At 36.5% G+C, this 21,072-nt stretch overlaps 1 protein-coding gene across 1 annotated transcript; it reads left to right on the forward strand.

Annotated features, from left to right (window-relative positions):
* Positions 1-17,868: 17,868 nt before the first annotated feature.
* Positions 17,869-18,462, forward strand: LOC149138124 (uncharacterized). The gene has a single exon (XM_089450257.1). The coding sequence runs from the start codon at positions 17,869-17,871 to the stop codon at positions 18,460-18,462; it is 594 nt and encodes a 197-aa protein (XP_089306383.1).
* Positions 18,463-21,072: the final 2,610 nt, after the last annotated feature.

Genomic DNA, 21,072 nt, shown 5'->3' on the forward strand with positions numbered 1-21,072 from the left:
TATTATCCTATTTTTGAACAATTGATATCAGAGTGGGTTCCTTGAGGAACAATTTAACTGTTGGAAGGTAGATCCAAGGAATTATGTCCAATAGAAGGAATAATAAGAAGAATCCATACCAAAATAAGTCAAATCGTATCAAAGGTTGTGATTGTACAAGCAATGTACCAAATGTGGTAGAAGTGCTAGGAGATGCCAATGAAGACAATCTATTCTTGATCTTGTATGGAGAAGAGTAATTAGATGCAACACAATTCACTCCAAAAAGTAGGTCATAAGATACCATGGCTAATTGAGATTGGTTTATTCTAGAGGGAATACAATTTTTGAATAAATTTGGTTACGTTTTTAGGAAGGTGAGAATGGAAACCTATTTAATGGCCTCTAATTAAAATATATGGTTATCAATAGAGCTTGGAGTAAATAATGAATATGACATAGAAGCAAATAAGATTATCTTGAAAGGACTATCAAATTTAGAATCTGATAAAGTGAGACATTGTGAGACTATAAAATAAATTCTAGATAAGTTGAATTGTCTATATGAAGGAGAAAATTAAGAGGTGCCAATAAAGATTGAAGACGCTAGTTGCTCAAGTAATGAATCATATCATGAGGAAGACTCTTTTGTCATAAATTCTCAAGTTGTTGATTATTTAAAGGATGAAGATGGAGGTAAAGAAAGTACTAGTGAGGAGTGATCTATAGGTAAGTTGTTTTTTTGTTGTAAATGTAAAAGATCAAGTCATCTTACTCTTAATTGCTCAAATACAAGTTCAAAAAATAGTTGTAATAAAGGAGTACTCGAATTTGAGAGAACAACCCATGAGGAAAATAAGAAAAGAACCTGTGATTAATTCATCTAAAGAAGTTAATGAGTGGAGGTTTAGTTGTGATGAATAAGGAATACTTCTTATGTCTATGGAAGATATTTTAGAGTCAGAAAGTGAAATAGAACGCGGATGTGAATTTGCTAATTCTCCTGGTGAGATAGATGAAGAAGAAGATATTGATGAACAAATATCTTCAATAAGAAAAGTAATATCTTACTTAGAGGAGATTGAGAAGCTTATAAAATAAATCATAAACAAAAGGATTTGTTGTGGGAATATGAGACCGAGAATCAAGATTTTGAAGTGTTAAAAGAAATTTGTGTTATTATAAAGACTCGCCAAGAAGAATTCAAAAGAATGAATGAAGTAATAATAAATCAATTGACTAAATGAGGATCTCATTGTGAGAAAGTAGAAGTGAGATTGGTTCACTAAGAAATCATTTAAGAAAAGTTAATGATCAACTAAATCAATATTAGAAGAACACTAGAATCTTGGATTTAATTCTCAACAATCAAAAATTCCCTCTCACCAAGACTCGTTTGGGATTCAAAGATGAATCAAGCTCTGAGAAAGAAGAAATCAAAGAATTAGTCACCCATGTAGAGGTAGTTAGAGACAACAATAGACTTAAAGGAAGTGATGTTCATCAACAACAACAAACTAAAGTGAATAATGATCATAAGGAGCAAGCAAAACAAAGAAGAATAACAAATATATATATATATATATATATATATATATATATATATATATATATATATATATATATATATATATATATATATATCTATATAAATATATATATATATATATATATATATATATATATATATAGATATAGATATTCATAATTGTAATTTGAACAACGATAGAGATTGAGTGAAGAACCAACAACGATTCTATCCCCCTCAAGGGAAAAGTAATCAAAGAGTCATAAATTTATCTTCTCAACAGAAAATTAATCAAAGAGTCATAAATTTATCTTCTCAAAAAGTGCTCCCAGGTATCAAAGTTTTTTCAATGGCTATTGTTTTTCTTGCAATAATTTTGGACACAAAGCAATAAACTGTAGATACTATGTAAGAAATCAAAATATCTTGAGTAATAGCAACAAGAAAGCATATAGGATACCTAGGAATGGATATGTAAGTAGCAACATAGATTTTGATGAGAATAGTAATAGAAATTACAATTCCTTTCCTCTTTTCCTAAATCTTATTGAGTGTTGTAAATGTGATAATTATGGGCATAAATTAGATGGGTGTAGTTTTGGCAAGGTAATATCTCCATCATAGAATGAGCTAACAAAAGAAGTAACTCAACCATCGAAAGAAAAGAAGAATGAATAGGAAGAAGAGTATGAATTTTCACTATGAGCTCAAACTCAAGGAAGAATGCTAAAAGGAGCAAGAAATATGAAGGGATATTGTCTCTCTCATAGGGACAATGAAAGTTAGAATAAAAGGTACAACTCCTTCTTTCCCTTAATGAATCTCCTTGAAAATTTCAGATGTGATAAGCAAGGACGTCAAACAAGTGATAACATAAGCATCCCAATAATTCTCAAACGCGGATCAAGCAAAAAGAAAGTATAAAGATATGGAAACGAAAGGAGGAACAATAAGAGAAGTGCAGTCTAGTACCTTGTGCTCAAGAAAATGATGATAAGTGGTGTATTGATTGTAGATGTCATCGTCATATTACATGAGACGAAATATTATTACTCTCTTTGAAGAAAATCAATAGAGGTAGTATCATTCTTGAAAATAATTCATCAACCAAAACAATGGGAAAAGGACTAGTTGGTCTTTACAATAAAAAGGCTAAAGCTAAAGATGTTATGTTGATTGAAGGTTTGAAGCATAATATTCTAAGTATAATTAAAATGGTGGATAGTGGACATGAATTCATATTTTCTTGTCAAGGCTACAAAATAAGGAAGGAAGAAATTGGCAGATTGGTAGCAATAGCAACAAGAACCCCAAATAATGCATACATCCTTGATAGAGCCAAGTCTAAAGAATGCAATGAGAGAGTGTTATCTCTCTCAGCTTATCAGTAAAAGAAAAGCATGGGACAAAAACACATCAAGATAGAAAAGGAAGAAATATTTAAGGGTGATTTGCAAGAGAATATTTGTGATAGAGAGAATGAAGCCAAAATAGTATTAGGGGGAGTACACAACAACATCTCAAGTTACATGAAGAAGAGAATGATCATCGAAGACGAGTTGCAATAGAATAATGGTGTGTTAAAAGGCCTAAAAGTAAAGACAGGTCCACAAGAATAACTCTCAAGTAGAAGAAGGGAAGGAAGATATCAGGTAGTGTTAAGGTAAGAAGACCAAAGAAAGAAGGATAGCACATAAGCTTAGGGAGAGTTGCAAAAATAGTATTAGAATGCATCATCAATTGATTTTAGGAAGATTTGATTCCTCATACAAAATAGGAAATGAGAATTTAAAGTGTTTATGGGGAGAAAATGTATTACTTTTCATATTCCTATGTGTTTTCAATTGATATCCCTTGTTTAGTAGTAGCAGACATAGAGAAGTGAAACTTCTAGAGGAAAAAGAGCTCAAACATTAGAGTCAATGGAGCTTCTAACCTTGAAGAGATGGAGGTAATGTAAGTATGCATAGGGAGAGTGTGAAAAATCATAATAACAACAATAGAGGCATTTGTAGTATGGTTATTGGTATTCCGAGATGAATTGGAAGATGGAGATGAATTCTCACAAGCAAAGGAGGAGAATGTGTTTACAACAATAATGGAGAAGTGAGCATCTTGTTACAGGGAAGATGTCTTTAAAAGGAAAATGTAAGGAGGAGAGTATCCAAGCCCTTTCCATTGATGTCAAAGGGGGAGAATGAGGAATGTTGGAGTGTTGCCATCAATGTCCAACAATGTTTAGTAGTGTTGCCATCAATGCCAAAGGGGGACATTATTGGGAAAAGTGTTATCATTGATGTCAAAAGAGTATTCATTGATGTTAATAGTATCAAGTTCATGGGGAGTTTGTTGGATATTGTTGAAAGGCATGAAATTTGGTTGTGATTGATGTCAAGTAATCATTGTTGATGTATTTTTGGTGTTCGCAGAATCTTGTACTAATTGAATATTGTTGGATGTATGATCTAATAGCTTATCTTTGAAGGAATTTTGTCTACAATGGATCAAATCAAATGCTCTTGAAAAGTGTATAGTTGGATAGTCCTCTTATAGACCTTTTCTTCCAATGGTATATGGCACATAGAAATCTCCCAAGGATCAATGAGAAACGACCTTTTAAAGTTAAGCCATGTCTAAGTAGTTTTATGGTTTGAAGTCATCCATGCATATTCAAAGTTCAGGAGAAATCTGGTACTTGAGCGCATATCTAGGAATCCATATTAGCATGCTATGGAATGGATATTTAGATATTTGGGTTCATCTGGGAGATGAGCAGATCTAGGGTGCAAGTAACTTTTGGAGGATATCTGGAATGATGGAAACCTCCAGATCAATATGGACGAGTGAAGAATATTGGACATTCGGGACATTCAAGTTCATCCAAATTTTCAGAGAAATCTGAGTCTTTAGAGAAATGTGGGTCTTTGGAGAAATTTTAGCATTTGGAGATTTCGTGACCATTTGGACTAAAGCAGGTAATCTAGGACATTTGATAGTATGAACGCGTTGAAAATTAGAAAATACCCAGATCCAGATCTAACACAACCCAATTTAAGTCTAAAACTTGAATCCAAGATCTGACCTTATGAAAATTTTAACAAAGGGAAGCACTAAAATCACTCGGATGCCAGATTTTGTTCCATACTAAAATAGGTGGCAACGGTGACACATGGAGGAAAGCGATTGGATGAAAAAGGTGATGTGGCGGTATGAGCTGAAGATGATCTGGCTAGTGAAGCAACATACAAGTGGAAATAATATGGCCAGAGTGATGATGTGGCACACTCTATACACATGACACATAGCAGCGGATTTTAGATTTTTTGGATGACCAAGTGGGCAAAATATGAGTTTCACATGACATCACTCAAAGGGAGAAACGTGGTATGATGACATCATAATGACATAATCATGACATAAGTTGATGATATGGTGAAGCATTGTGATTCATGCCCAGGAGTTAGTTTGTAAAAAATTCTCTGTGTTAAATAATTTTTTTGAAAAAGTGTGCTGACAAGGCAATGGGTCCAAAATAGATTTTAAATATAGATGATCTAAGATAAATGTGATATTCATCCCATATACAAATATGGGGGTGTGGAGATTGGACACCACGATAAAGGTTAAAACACCTGGATACTGAATGAGCTAACATGGTTTCGTTTCATCATAGTTTCATAAAAATTTGGACCCCCCACCCCCATTAATTCTCGAGAATATGGGGGGAGCTTGTAATTGATAATGGACGTCGATATACAGGATGATCAAGAGTTGTTTATGGCATTATAAGGGAATCTATGGGGGAGTTAACAACAGAGTTGACAAATTGCGGACCTCCCCCCACCCCACTCTTTGTTTTCTGTCTAGCATACCAGGGGTGTTTTCGCAAAAAACCATCAACCATTGATTGAACTAAGGTTTAAAAATAAAAGAGTGCAAGTCATTAATTAGCATAGGAATTTAGAAATTTATTGTTTTGTTTGGTGTATGATTTTAAAATTTGGCACTTGACAATTAAGTTTGGCTTTTAATGAAATGGAAAATTTGATGTCTCAGGTAATTTGGTGTTTTGGGCACCAAATCCAGTCAAGAGAAGTTAAAGTCTTGTCATGGCTACCTGAACTTGGTCTAACAGATACAATCAATGAGAACTAGTGAAGTTTCTCCTCAAGCTATGTGAGAGTTGATGAAGTTCCTCCTCCAATTGTGTGATAATTAATGAAGTTTCTATTTAGGCTATCCTATTGAAGATCAAAGGCCGAGAGAGCACCAAAAACAAAACAAGAAGTGTTGTTCCAATGAATATTTGAGTGGGCCAAGTCTGTATATGGGTCAAGACTATCTGAGGGTAAGAGTTTGAAGAATGCATTAAGAAGGTTGAGTTTGTGAAAGGGCTGAGACTAATCAGGCCATACTGAGGAAATAATAAAATTGAAGCCAAGACAACATGAAGATGGGGATTCAGTGTAGTCGATACACATTATGTGGTCAAAGAATGAAGATACCAACAAATTCTAAACAGGGTTAACTTGAAATAATTTGACTTCTAATAAATTATTGATTTGAGGCTTCTGCGATCTATATTCTGTGTGGTGTTATCTTCTGGATCCATCGCAACCATATTTGTTGTAATCGACGTTTCGAACCAACCTCTGTGGTTCATCATTAAGATTAGATCCATGAGAGAATAAGTCAGAACCCAGTAGGTAATAAATAGGGCTAGGGTGGGAATGGGAATGAATGACAACTGACAGGTATGATAATGTTATAATACAGTTTAGTTATAATTTATATATTTTATTCTAATTTTATTATTGTTAGATCGTTAATAATTATTTTGGTTAAAGTGTATTAATTAATAATTTAATGGCTAGTCTACTAATTATTAAAATTTTGAGAAATGTATTATGGTTACATTAATAATATAAAGTAACTATTAATAAATAAACTCACTAAAATTTTTGTAGAATTGATTAATCTTATTAATTATATGATCAAGATGAGTATAATGATGTGCCTTATAATAAGGTTATAAATTGTATGAATGATATTTTTCATTTTTATTTATAGTATAAATGTGAAGGTGACTATACATAGTTGATTGAGAAGGCACATAGAAGAAGAAATAAATATAAGTTGAAATGCCTAATTTGAGTAAAAGTGAAGAATAAAAAAAAAAGGAGGAGCATATCTAAGTGTTGATATCATATTTGAGTTTGTAGAAGAGTTTCTATAGATTGCTAAATGAAGCATATCTGAGTTTTTTTATCAAATATGAAATTGCAAAGGAGAGTTGTTGAAGCAAATCTGAAAATTTGTGATCATATCTAAGTGTGAGGAGAATTACATAGCAGATATAGAGTTTGAGTATGTTGGTTTCATTGTGATATGTCTTATTGAGTGAGAGTTATAGGAAAGAGAGAGCAAAAAATATGAACCTAAAGTTTAATGTAACTAAGTACCCGAGGATCTGATTTTGAAAATGGATGAAAAAGGGACCTACAACGTTATGCAGGCTGGTGCATGCACATGAGGGAGTCGATGCTTCCTTCGGGTTGTTGCCTCCTACAAGTGGGTTGTTGCAAATCAGGGAGTGGTTGCTTACTTTTAGTGGGTGCTAGTAAACATAATGTAACAATAGGTTGAAGCTTTCATTTTCATAAAGAACTAAAAAGAATATTTGTGGTTTTCTCCTTTAATAGGTTTCCACATAAAAACCAATGTATCATGTGTGTATGACGTTTATGGTATTGTTGTGTGATTTGTTAGTTGCTTACATGGTTAGTTGCTAAATAAATTGGAATATTTTATATTGGTAGTAATTGTTTAAATTGGTCATAATATTGACTCACTCCACCCACCCACCCCCCTAGTATTATCCTAGTTTCCAATAGGAAAAACTCTTGTAGAACTTGGAGAAAATATTATGATGTGGCATCAAAGATTGGGATATATTGGAGAGAAGGGCCTTCAAGTACTACATAGTAATGGTATAGTAGAAGGCATGTCGAATTGCTTTATGTATTTTCATGTATGTGAACATTATTTATATGGGAAGTAAAATCAGGTAAGATTCTCCTCTAGTTCCATGAGCTCTGAGGGAATAATATAGTTGGTTCACAACAATGTGTTTGCTTGTGTAGGTTCCATAACTAGGTAAACCTATGTACTATGTCTCATTTATAGATAAATTCTTGAGGAATACATGGATTTATTTCCTCATGAAGAAATCTGAATTTTTTGACAGGTTCAAAGAGTTTAACACTCTTGTGGAAAATCAAACAGAGAAGAAAACTACGGTGTCAATGACAGATAATGGTGGAGAATACTATGTAAATGAATTAAAACAATTATGTAATAAATGTAGTATAGTGAGTCATAAGAATACTCCATACACACCTCAACGGAATGGTGTTGCATAAAGGATGAGTACGACAATGATGGAGTGAGCAATGAGCATGTTGTTGGGTGCTAAATCTGCATACTTTTTCCCTCCATTTTTACTCTCCCTCTCTCAGTCCTTTGTATCATTTATATTCATTAATCGTTTTAAATGCATAACGTAAACCCTCTTCGATTGCCTTCATAGAATGTTTAATTAATGAAGTAATAGTCATGGAGATTTTACCTATGCAAGTTACTAATTTTGACATTTCCGCAGATCTGGTGGTCAAAGGTCACAAATGCAAATCATAGAAGTGATTCCGAGCTTCCAACACCATATCGGCAAGCATTGTAATAGCATAACGGATTCTAGGCCTATTCCAGACCTTTCTTGTCTTTCTCTCGGCAACTAGTTGGTCATTTCAACGATTGTATATTGATAGACATTAGCTACCATATTGAGAGACAATTTTCTCTAAGTATTGTATAAGAAGGGTTTCAATGCTGTGAATCGGGGTTAGCCATGCAAGAGATTGAGATTGTAACAAAATATTGTTAATTAATTGAATGCAAGTTATTTTGTTGTTCTCTCTATAAGTTGTGAATCCACCGTAGCCCTGGTTAGAGAGTTGGGCCCACTCTTCTGATCAGGTGTTGTGTTATTTTTGTGTGTTGTTATTTTATTTATGTTGGTTTATTTCGATTTCTATTACAATACTTTAATTAATTGTTGTGAATGCTTTTTATAGTTCTGCAATTTATTCTTATTTATTGTCACAGTGGTTCTTTAGTTAACTCAGTTATTGAATCTAAGATTGGTGATTGGATTGTGTCATTTCTACCTACATATATTTTGCGCATTACCTTGAAATAATGTACGCACCTGGATTGATAAATTAAATGTGGAAAAGGGTTGAATAGGTATTCACACTCGGACACCAACATTTTGGCATTGTTGCCAGGGAGGCTAACAAGGTGCAAGAACATGATCTACACTGATCTACGGATCAATCTCTCATCTTAGGGAGGGAATTTGTTACCCTGCTCTAAGTCCTGAGCGTAGTGTTTTATTTTCTTTTATTTTTTATTACTTTTTGTTTTGTTGATTTCCTAGAAACCAATCTCTCATTCTGGGGGGGGGAATTGTTACCCTGCTCCAGATCCTGAGCCTTAGTTTTCTTTGGTTTTTCTTTTGTTTTCTTTTCGATTTTTATATAGGGGCCACTCTCTCATCCTGGGGAGGGAAAGAGTTTTCTCACCCTGCTCCAGTTCCTAAGCTTTAGTTTTCTTTCTATTGATTTATTGTTTTCAAATCATCCTCTCGTCCTGGGGAGGGAAAAGAGTTTTTCGCCCTGCTCCAGGTCTTGAGCTGTGAAATTTTTAATGTTTTCTTTCCAATAAATGTATGAACAAGGGTTCGAATAAAAGGGGCAGAGGAGGAACCCAAAGGCAAGGAAGGAAGGATTTGGGGAGGAATACCTATATCTAGGAAATTATCACAAAAGTTGCATCAGAAGCCTCTTCGTGAGTTGCTGCTAGGGTGAAAGTTCACACAAGATCTGAAGGACATTCTGTGGAACAACCTATACAACCTCCAAGGGTGGAAGTATCCCTTTCAACAGCTACAGGGGAAGTAGGAAGCAGGGCATCAGAGAAAGCAAAAACACTTCCTCTAGTATCAGATAGGGAGGAGGTTGCCAGTAGAGGGTCAAAAGAAGAAATCCACTCAAGGACTGAAGAAGGAAACCTTGGAGGATTTTCTTCACCTCGCAATCAGGGAAGTGATGTTAAACTTTCAAAACCACTAGTTGTTATACAACATGAACCTATTGAATTTCCAAGTGAGTATTGGAGGATATTTATGGCACCTGCAACATCTTCAATTGAATTCCCAATTGGGGAAATTACGGGTGATGCACCAATGAAACCTATTCCACTGACCGCACTGCCAAACTTCCATGGGCTTTCCACGGAGGATCTAGACACTTTCCTATTCGAGTTTGATATCATTTGCAGAGGGTATGACTATGTCAATGATGCTCAAAAGCTGAAATTTTTTCCTGCTACATTAAAAGGGACAACATTGCGATGGTTTATGGGTCTAGGAGGAAAGACCATTTCTACCCGGGATGACATGAAGAAGGCCTTCCTGGAGAAATAACAGGATTACTATAAGTCCCGAGACATTAAGGAATAAATTTTCAAATTCATGCAGAATGTTGAAAATAGTAACAAGAAATGATAAAAATAGAAATGCTAAAAATAGAATTGCTATAAATAGCATTTCAGGATATACTCCAACTCTATTGAAAATAGCAAAAAATAGAAATGCTAAAAATAGCATTGCTATAAATAGCATTTCGGGATACATTCCAATTTTAGTTAGTCCTTGAACTAAAATTGAGAATTAAAATTGGAATTTGATCTTAACAGTTGTTTGAAAAATAATTAATTAATTCATCTTGAGTTAATTAGTTGGAGAAAATCAAACATGAAGTCTTTATGAAGACATGCAACAATTATCCCTTTGATTGAGGAAGTTATCCCTTAATTAAGGAGATAAGGATGAGTTGTATTTGAGTTTTCATTAGTTAGCTCAGTTAACTAAGTTAAGTCCAGTTAGATTAGTTCCAAATAGTTTGTGGAACTGATTGTGAGTTTTGTTAGTTAATACATGCATGCATGCAACTAGTGTTCTCCAGATAGCTGAATATTCTCTCATAAATAACCCAGGCATGTTAGTTCAGACAAAGACCCATTTGAGATTAAAGACAGGGACATTGTACTATCAGTTGGAGAAATTTTCCTATAAAGGAAACTCATCCATGCATAAAGAATTATCTCCTTCAGGATTGCGCAATTATTTCTGAGTTTGGTGAGTTGTGTGAGAGGTGAATTCACACAAGTGGTAGCCAGAGGACCCGGGAGAAACTTCGCAAGGAAATAGGAGGCTTGGAGGGTAGAGGAGAAGGTTTTTGAGAAGCCTTTGACTGTCTATGAGCAGCATTGAGGGATTGTACTGAGAGTTGGATAGCTTGTGAGCTAAAGCTTTGTGTAATCCGGAGATATTTCCACTTGTATGATAATACAGAGATTGAGGTTTTTAGCTGAGGCTTTCCCAGAGTATTCTTCTGTGTTCATGTGTTATTGATTTCTCATTCTCTATTATATGTGTTCTATTTGATCTTGCTCAAAATTGATTAAGCTTCCGCAAGTTTGTCTATAGAAGTAGATCAAGTATTTTGCTTTAGTATATTGCATTATCAGGTGACCTACAGTGTGAATTTCTACATGGTATTGGAGCAAAGATGATCAAAGCGAAGAACAATATACAAAGAAGGGAGAAGTTTGAAGTTTGAAGTTCCTGATTATAGAAATCGAATTCTTATCACATCTCAAATTTCACCAATGGCATTCAACAGTTTGAGACTCGAGTATGCCTTGGATGGCAGCTCGAATTATATAGCCTGGAAGGATCGCATGGAAGTGGTATTAGAGGACAACAGTTTGAAGGACTTCATTGATCAAGAAGTCCCCAAGCCAACAGCTGCTAATGCCCAAGAATTGGCAGAATGGAAGAAATGTGTGGCTAGAGCAAGGAGGATTCTTTTGGAGGGAGTTCGAGACCACATTGTCTTGAGTCTCCATGGGAAGGAGACATCGTTTTCAATGTGGAAAACATTGAAGGATCTATATCAGAACAGCAGCGGTCAGAGGAAGCTGACGCTGAAAGACAAGCTTCGAAAAATCAAGTGTGAACAGGGTGACAAGATCTCTACATATCTGAACAAGCTCACCACCTGCAGGGATGAGCTTGGAAGTTTAGGAATCACAACAGCCGATGATGACATGGTGAGTCTTGCTCTCCTTGGTCTTCCTAAGAGCTGGCATAGCTACTAGGACTCAGTGAATGGAAGAGAGAAACTACCAGATTGGGAATGAATGTGGTTGGATCTGATGCAGGAGGAGATCAGGAGAAGAACGAAAGATGGTTCTTCATCCAAGGAGGATGAAGAAAATTGCACCTTAGCGAGTAAGGCAAAGAAAGGGAAGGAGAAGGATTCTCATCCCAAATCGAGTTCTTCTCATGGAGGGAAGAAGATTGACAAATCTAAAGTGCGATGCTTTAATTGTCATGAGGTGGGCCATTATGCAACTAATTGTCCATTGAATAAATCTAAGAAGGGATCCTCGGAAGGATCTGAAGGTGACGTATTAGCCTCTCAATTCGAATTGGATTTTATCCTCATCGCATGCATGGTTTCATCGATGATGGGTTGTGGTTTGTTTCTTGATAGTGGAGCCTCATTCCATATGACCAGCAATAAGAGTTTGTTTAGTACCTTGGAGGAGAAAGACCTCCAGATACTCATAGAGATGGGTAATGATGAAAAGTATAGTGTTTCAGGAGTGGGCATGGTTTCTTTTCAGAGGGAGCATGGAGCTCGCATTACCTTGATAGATGTGAAGTATGTGCCAGGACTGAAGAAGAACTTGGTATCGATCACGATGCTAGAGAAAAAAGGCTATGATGTAGTCTTCAGTAAGGGAAAGGTGTTCCTTAGACACATCACCACGAGACAGGTGAAGCAGATTGGTTCACGAGTCAAGAACATGTATGCTCTTGAGGTTCAAGATGCATGCAAAGTCTTGAGGAGTAAGGCAACTGTTGGAGACTTGGTGGTTGAGAGGGAGAGTACATTACCTCTCAACATGCAACGCCAGAAGAAGTCTCGGACAATTGTGGAGGAGCCATAATTGGTGAAGCAACTTCAGGAGGTTGTGGAGCAGCCACAACTGGAGAAGCCGAGAGGAGATCGAGTGGGGGAATCCACTCATGCAGAGACCTCCAGTAGGGTGGAATTTCGAGCCAAGTCAACAAAGGGATCACATGCAGCCATACCTCCAGATGTGAGGTGGGGTGATGTGAAGTGATAGTCCCAAGAAGGCTGAAATAGGGGCAGGATCCTTGAGGTACCCAACCTCTTTGATTAGACCTTGCTACAGGAGCCCCGACGAGGAGTAGCAGGACTGGCTGAGTGGGTAGAGACAGATGCGAATGGAGTGGCAAAGGGAGCTTCAACATCAGAGGGTGTTTCTAGCCCAACAGGGAGGTCAGTTGGGAGATTAGTTACTTACTTCTCAGTAACTAAGTTGCAGTGCAGCAATGGGCAGCACGATGCAACATGATAAGAGAAGGTGCAATGTGGATGCATGCTGGGAGATAGGACCAACAATAGCACGGATGTAGCAGTAGGAATCAGTGTGATTGATGCAATCAGATATCAAAGTGACAGATGCTAGAGCAATCAGATACTGAAGAGCACAGAGGTGCAAATTTTTCAGTCGACAAAGTCAATAGCAGTCAGAGACTTTGATGACAAAGGCATCATTCTGATTCAGGTTGGATATTTTTTTTGTCTCTGAGTTGCTGGAGCAACAACACTTGAGAGAAATGTTGCATGCAAAACATTCCAAAGGTTCAGGATTGGGATCGAGTTGAATTCCTCTCAGAGTGTTGAAAATAGCTACAAGAAATGATAAAAATAGAAATAGTTGAATTGAGGCTTCTGTGATCCATATCAAGTTTATGAGAAATTTTTCGGCGTAAATCACATGATATATCATTTTTCGACGCGTTTTGAACTAACCAATGTGGTTCATCGTCAGGACAAGTTGAAGAAACAGATCTAGATTAGCATATTAAATAGTTAGAGTAGAGCATCCAACAGCTATATTTTCTAACGGCTAAATTTCACCGGGTAACGATTAGATGGACTGGATTAGGGGCAAAACCTATATTTAAATAAATACGTTAATTCAAAAAAATAAAAGTAAGGGGACCATTTTATGAAACTATAGTTATAAATATATATTAAAATAAATAAATTATGAAATAAATTAACATAAATTAATGATTAATTATAAAAGTTAGAGTAATTACTAGTTATATTTTTTTTCAAAAATAAAAGTAAGGGGACCATTTTATAGTTATAATAATATATTAAAATAAATTAATTAATGTAAGTTAATTAAAAAAAAAAAGTTATTACCTATATAGATATTAGAGTAATTAGTAGTTAGTTATAAAAGTTGTTAAATATAAATATAGTTGGTTATATTCTTAAAAAATAAAAATAAATAAATAAAAATAAAATTAATAAGTAAATAAATAAATAGATATTTATAAAAGTTATTAAATGTGTAAGAATTAGAGAGACCTAAGGGTCAGAAAAAATATTTTAATACTTAAAATTAGTTAATATTTTATTTAAGGGTAAAAATAGCATCTTATCATAGATTAATTATTATTGTTAATTAAAATTATTAGAATAAACCTAATAGCATAAATTAATTGCTACTAAAATACCCCAAATCTTAACAACCACACCTTAAAGAATAAAGGCTACGGGAAACAAGGGGAATATAAAAACAACAAGATCAAGCTCAACCTAGGGAGGGGAGGAAGAAAATGACTAGGAGGAGAGGGCTGGGACCCAACAACTACTGATCTTCCAGCCATCCTCTCTATTGAGATTGATCGACCTTTTTTCAATCTCAAGGGCCTCCCTAAATTTCCGATGATGGAAATGCGAAACTTTAGCAATAACACTAGCCTCCTCGATACATACATGATGATTGGTTTTCTCCACGTGCTTTGCTAAGGCAGAAGACTTGGTTCTTCTATGCTTCAGGTCAGCTGCGTGCTCACTAATCCTTTGATTAATGGAGCAACTCGTCTCACCAATATAGGGGGTCCCACAGGAACAAGGAATCATATAAACCCCCTTCATGTCTTTTGGGTTGATAGGATCCTTCATAGATTTGAGGGACTTATGAATGGTGTTAAGGGGTCTAAAGGACGAGGGGACATTATGCTTCCTAAGAATCCTCACAATTCTATCAGTGGTCCCCTGAACATACGGAAGATGGACACCTGGAATCCGTTCCTTCGATTCTTTTTTAGTTAACGAGTTCTTGGCAGCTTTGAGGAAAGCCTTCTGTCCCAGGTATCTACTATAACCGTTTTCAACAAAGACATTAAGGAGATGGGATTTCTCCTCCTCAAAGCTCTTTTCATCAGAGATCCTTAAGGCACGAGTAGCAAGGGTGTTGAGAACCCCCAATTTCTGAGCCAGGAAATGGTGGGAACTAGCATGAAGATATTGCTCTGTATGAGTTTTCTTATGAAACACTCAGTGGGAGAGGGAACCATCACTATTCCTTGAAATAAGAATATCAAGGAAAGGGAGGCAACCATCGACTTCTTGTTCCTTGGTGAACTTAATTGTCGAGGATTGACTATTGAGATGATTGAAGAAGAGATCTAACTCCTCTTGGCCGTGAGACCAGATGAAATTAGTGTCATCTACATATCTCTTCCAAAGTTTAGGCAAGAGGCAAGCTGAGTTAAGAGCCTTGGATTCAAAATCATCCATAAAAAGATTAGCAACAACAGGGGAAAGGGGAGAGCCCATGACAACTCCACATGTTTGCTCAAAGAACTCACCTTCAAAACTGAAAAAGGTCGAAGTGAGGCAGATCTCCACTAACTGAGCGGTATCAGGATCTGTTAGATGATTGATAACTTCCATGGCCTCATTAATAGAGATGCAAGTATAAAGGGAAACAACATCAAAACTGACAAGAATGTCTCCAAAGTCCAGCTTAAAGTCCTTGAGTTCCTCAATAAAGGAAGCAGAGTCTTTAACGAAGGATTTTGTACGACCAACTAAGGGTTTAAGCTTTAAGGCAAGAAACTTAGCAAGAAGATAGGTAGGACCTCCAATGGTAAAAATAACATTGCTATAAATAGCATTTCAGGAAATACTCCAACTCTGTTGAAAATAGCAAAAAAGATACATTCCAATTTTAGTTAGTCCCTGAACTAAAATTGAGAATTAAAATTCAAATTTGATCTTAGCAACTGTTTGAAAAATAATTAATTAATTCATCTTGAGTTAATTAGTTGGAGAAAATCAAACATGAATTCTTTGTGAAGACATGCAAAAGTTATCCCTTTGATTGAGGAGATAAGGATGAGTTGTATTTGAGTTGTAATTAGTTAGCTCAGTTAACTGAGTTAAGTCCAATTAGATTAGTTCCAAATAGTTTTTGGAACTGATTGTGAGTTTAGTTAGTTAATGCATGTATGCATGCAACTAGTGTTCTCCAGATAACTGATTATTCTCTCATAAATAACTCATGCATGCCAGTTCAGATAGAGACCCAGTTGAGATTAAAGATAGGAACATTGTACTATTAGTTGGAGGAATTTTCCTATAAAGGAAACTCATCCATGCAGAAGGAACTATCTCCTTCAATATTGCGCAGTTATTTCTAATTTTGGTGAGTTGTGTGAGAGGTGAATTCACATAAGTGGTAGCCAGAGGACCCAGGAGAAATTGTGCAAGGAAAGAGGAGGCTTGGAGGGAAGAGGAGAAGGTTTTTGAGAAGCCTTTCACTGTCTATGAGCAGCATTGAGGGATTGTACTGAGAGATGGATAGCTTGTGATCTAAAGCTTTGTGTAATCCAGAGATATTTCCACTTGTATGATAATACAGAGATCGAGGTTTTTAGTTGAGGCTTTCCCCATAGTATTCTTCTATTTTCATGTGTGATTGATTTCTCATTCTCTGTTATATGTGTTCTATTTGATCTTGCTCAAGATCGATTAAGCTTTCGCAAGTTTGTTTGTAGAAGTAGATCAAGTATTTTGCTTTAGTATATTACATTATCAAGTGATCTACAGTGAGAATTTCTACACAGAAGGAGGATGAAAATATGGAGGACTGTATGGAGCGTTTTAAGTATACTCTCTAGAGGTCTGGCCACAATGACCTGGATAAGGATATTTTGAAAATTATTTTTCTGCGGGCCCTAAGGGAAGAATCAGTGGAGCTGTAAAATATAGTAGGTAAAGGGGATATATTTAAGGAAGATTTTGACACCATCTGTGAACTCTGTATTCAATGTTCAAGGGGAGCTGCAAGGAATAAACAAGGAATCTGAACTTTCAAAGCATCAAGTGGGGGAATCACAAAAGCAGAAGTTGGGAACCTACTAGATGATTTGAAAACTGATATCCTAAGTACATTATCCTCCCAAATGGAGGCAAAATAGAAATAGATGGAGTTGGAAATAACTATGGCTATTTTCTGCGCATGGTGTAGAAAGAAACACCCACTAAAGGAGTTCCCACTAGACTATTTGTGAACAAAGTCACTCCACCAGTGCGTATCCGTCTCTTCCAGCACTAAAGGCAGTATTTCAGGGGGTGAATGAAGAACCAGATCAGCTATGCTTTATGGGGTCTAAGAAACCATGGCAGCCACGGTCATCAGGCTTAAACCTAGGTACGTCTCAGGATCCTTTTCAATATTATAATATGAATCCTCAGTCAGTTCCTTTTTGGCCTCAATATTATCAATACCCACCTTGGCAACCATGGTGTCCTCAACCTAATTCAAGTTCTTCATGGTCTCAAGGCTGGCATAATCCTGTTCCCCCTACTGCTCAATTTCCTCAACCTACATAACAACAACAGTTACAACTACCCTCCAATGTTCCCTCCAATAATCCTCCTCTTCAGCCTCAACTTCCTATTCAGCCAAACCCAAATCCAAACAATAAGGGCACTCAGCAAGCAGACACCCTCAACCTTCCTTCGTACAACATTTCTACCGCAGGGTTTAATGAGATAAATCTGTGATCTGGTCGGGTAGTAAATGCTCCTACATTGCCCGTTATTGTTGAACATCTTAACGATGAGAATCCAAAATCTCAAGCAGTTAAGGATGAGACAACCCAACCATCTGTGGAACATTCTCCTTCTCATTTGACTATTACTCAAGCCTATCAAACCAATCCTCCTTATCTAGAATGATTAGCCTTGAGTAAACGGGTCCCTCAACCGGAATTTGATCTTTTAGGAGAATTGCAGAATTTGTTTGTAAAAATCCCCCTGCTTCAGGCCATGAAAGATGTACCTATTTACGCTAAAACTATCAGAGAATATTGTTCTAAGAGACTTGGGAAGAAAACAAAAGATCTGCTTACAATTCATGTTATGGGGAGATTATCTAACATTATGCTAGGAAAGGCTATGCCTGTAAAATATGGGGATCCTGGGAACCCAATTCTAACAGTTCAGATTAACAGGGTAGATATTCCGAATGTACTAGTAGACTTGGGCGCTGCAATTAATGTAATTACTTCTGAAACCATGCTTACATTGGGATTGCGTGATCTTAAGCCAACCCCTACAGTCTTAGAATTAGCTGACAGATCTACAATCAGACCAATAGGGAAATTGGAAGACATAATGATTTCAGTGGATTCTTGGTGCTATCTCGTTGATCTCCTAGTCTTACATACACAGTCCCCAACTGGTGGTCATCCCCTTATTTTAGGACGACCGTGGCTTGCAACCGCTGATGCCTATATTGGATGTCGGTCAGGAAACATGATAATTTCTAATGAGGAAAATACAAAAAAAACTTATTCTCTATCCCCCTACAAAACCAAGCTCGCAGAAAAAGCCAAAGTAGAACTCTTTGTCTTTGGATGAAATCGAAACTGAACAACAGGAACTCCAGCCATTGCTTACCATGGGGCAAGCCCAATGCTTTAAGAATGAGACATAGGATGATACTATCAGCACTTTTATTAGCAGCCCTCATGCTGTTGCAGATCCAACTCGACAGTTTTTGGAATCAATCATGAGCTGTGAAACACATGAAACTATCGGATCGGAAACTAAAGGTGAAGACATTCCTGTAACAACACTTTTTGACAGCATACCGATGGAGATTGAGCCAAGGAAGACATTGAATATCAACCTGAATCTTTCATCGGCCCACTCCGAGTAGCTCTTGAAGATCCTTCGAGAACAGAAAGAATATTTCGCCTAGTATTATACTGATATGAAAGGTATCCCTGCCAATTTGTGTACTCATCATATTTACATCAAAGAAGATTGTCGACCCGTAAGATAGCCTCAAATAAGAATGAACCCTGCCTTGAAGAACATTGTCAAAGAGGAGCTCCAAAAGTTATTGGATGCAGGATTTATTTACCCAATCTCGGACAACCAGTGGGTATCCCTGCTGGTCATCATTCCTGAAAATAATGGTAAATGGCATATTTTTGTAGACTACAGGAAGCTGAATAAAGCAACCTTGGAAGATCATTTTCCTCTGCCATTTATCAACCAAGTCCTTGATACCATGGTCCAGATGAAGTTTTTCTCTTTCTTGGACGGGTTTAGCAAGTATAACCAAATCCAAATAGCTCCTAAGGATCAGGACAAAACTACCTTTACATGCCTTTGGGGAACATTCGCTTACTGATTCCTTCCGTTTAATGCGCCTTCTACCTTTCAAACGGCAATACTGGGGATTTTTTCGGATTTACTCGATGACAGTGTTGAAATTTATATGGATGACTTCACACCATATGGGGTGTCATTCGAAGAAGGGTTGGGAAACTTGGAGGAAGTCCTTAAAAGGTGTAAACAAATGCATGTTTTTCTTAGTACAACAAAATGTCATACGATGAGAGAAGAGGGAGTAGTGATAGGACATTTTCTTTCGGTTGCTGGAATACAAGTTGATCCTACCAAGGTAAAGGTAATTTTGTATCTTCTTGCTCCCAAGACACCGACTCAGGTACATAGTTTTATTGGTTATGCTGGTTACTATAGGCGTTTTATAGAAAAAAATTCCAAGATCACATTTCCACTTTTTCAGCTTTTAACTAAAGATGCAGATTTTTTATGGACAGATGATTGTGAAGTAGCTTTTGAAAAGATCAAGGAACTAATCTGCCAAGCTCCAATCTTACATGGTCCCAACTGGGAACTTCCATTTCATATCCATGCATATGCCTCTCAAATGGCTATATGAGCAGTGTTGGGACAACAAGAATATAATAAGTTGTATGTGGTCTATTATGTCAGTAAGAATTTAACGTCTGTTGAGCTAAACTATACGGTAATGTAGAAGGAGTTCTTGGTTGTCATCTGTGTTGTTAATAAATTTTGACACTATATTACTAGGTATCCTACTTTTGTACACATTGATCACGCAGCAATCAGGTATTTGATGAACAAACCTATAACTCCTGGGCATATAACAAGGTGGTTGTTATTACTTCAAGAATTTGATATCACCCTTATAGATAAACCAGGCAAGGATAACGTAGTTGCTGATTTTCTATCTAGATTAAATGCTGATAATGAAGGAGAACATGTAGAAGATAGCTTTCTGGATGAACATTATTTGCAATTTCAACTAATACGCCTTGGTATGCAGACATTTCTAACTAGTTTTCTATAGGAAAAGTACCTTAGTATTTGTCATACAGGGAACAATGGAGGATTATTCATCACAGTGCCCATTACTCATGGATAGTAGGATATCTCTTTTATATAGGGGTGATCAGCAGATCCGTCATTGTGTAGTAGAAAGTGACATCTATGAGGTTTTGAAAGCTGCTCATGATGGCCCTTGTGGGGGGCATTTTGTGGACAAGCGAACTGGCCACAAGGTGTTGCATATGGGATATTATTGGCCCTTTATCTTCAGTGATGCATGGAACTATGTTCGAAGATGTGATAGCTGCCAACAGATGGGTCAGCCTGGTCGCTTAGATGAAATGCATTACAGCCACAAGTAGTTCTTGAGCCTTTCGAAAGATGGGCTATTGATTTTGTGGGTCCATTTAACCCACCTTCACATCAGAAGGTCCACATTTTAGTCTACACAAATTATGTGACGAAGTTGGTAGAAGCCAAGGTTGTAGCAAAATCAACAGAGAAAGTTGTCTCAGACTTTTTATTTGAAGAAATATTTGCTAGATATGGTACTCCGGGAGAGATAATTTCAGATGGAGGAGCACAGTTCACGTCACACATGATAGCAAAGCGTATAGAACAACGTGGCGGAACACTGCAGGATTTTCACCATTTTAACTTGTCTATGGGAAATCCCCATTGTTCCCTGGTGGAATTTGAAATCAGTACACTCAAAACAGTTCTGGAAGTAGGATTGGACCTCTCAGAAGCTCAGAAACACCAGCTGGAACAACTAAATGAGCTAGATGAAATTTGTTTAATGGTTGTCCAGAGAATTGTTGCCATACATTAGCAGAGAGCAAAATGGCACGATAAATTTATTAA

This window comes from Pinus tabuliformis, chromosome X (genome assembly GCF_031772625.1).
Source record: "Pinus tabuliformis cultivar Carrire ecotype Pingquan chromosome X, CPIR1, whole genome shotgun sequence".
NCBI classification, from domain to species: domain Eukaryota; kingdom Viridiplantae; phylum Streptophyta; class Pinopsida; order Pinales; family Pinaceae; genus Pinus; species Pinus tabuliformis.

What these genes read in the sequence shown, in the direction of transcription:
- LOC149138124 (XM_089450257.1), top strand. Translation starts at nt 17,869, where the DNA reads ATGAAAGATGTACCTATTTACGCTAAAACTATCAGAGAATATTGTTCT.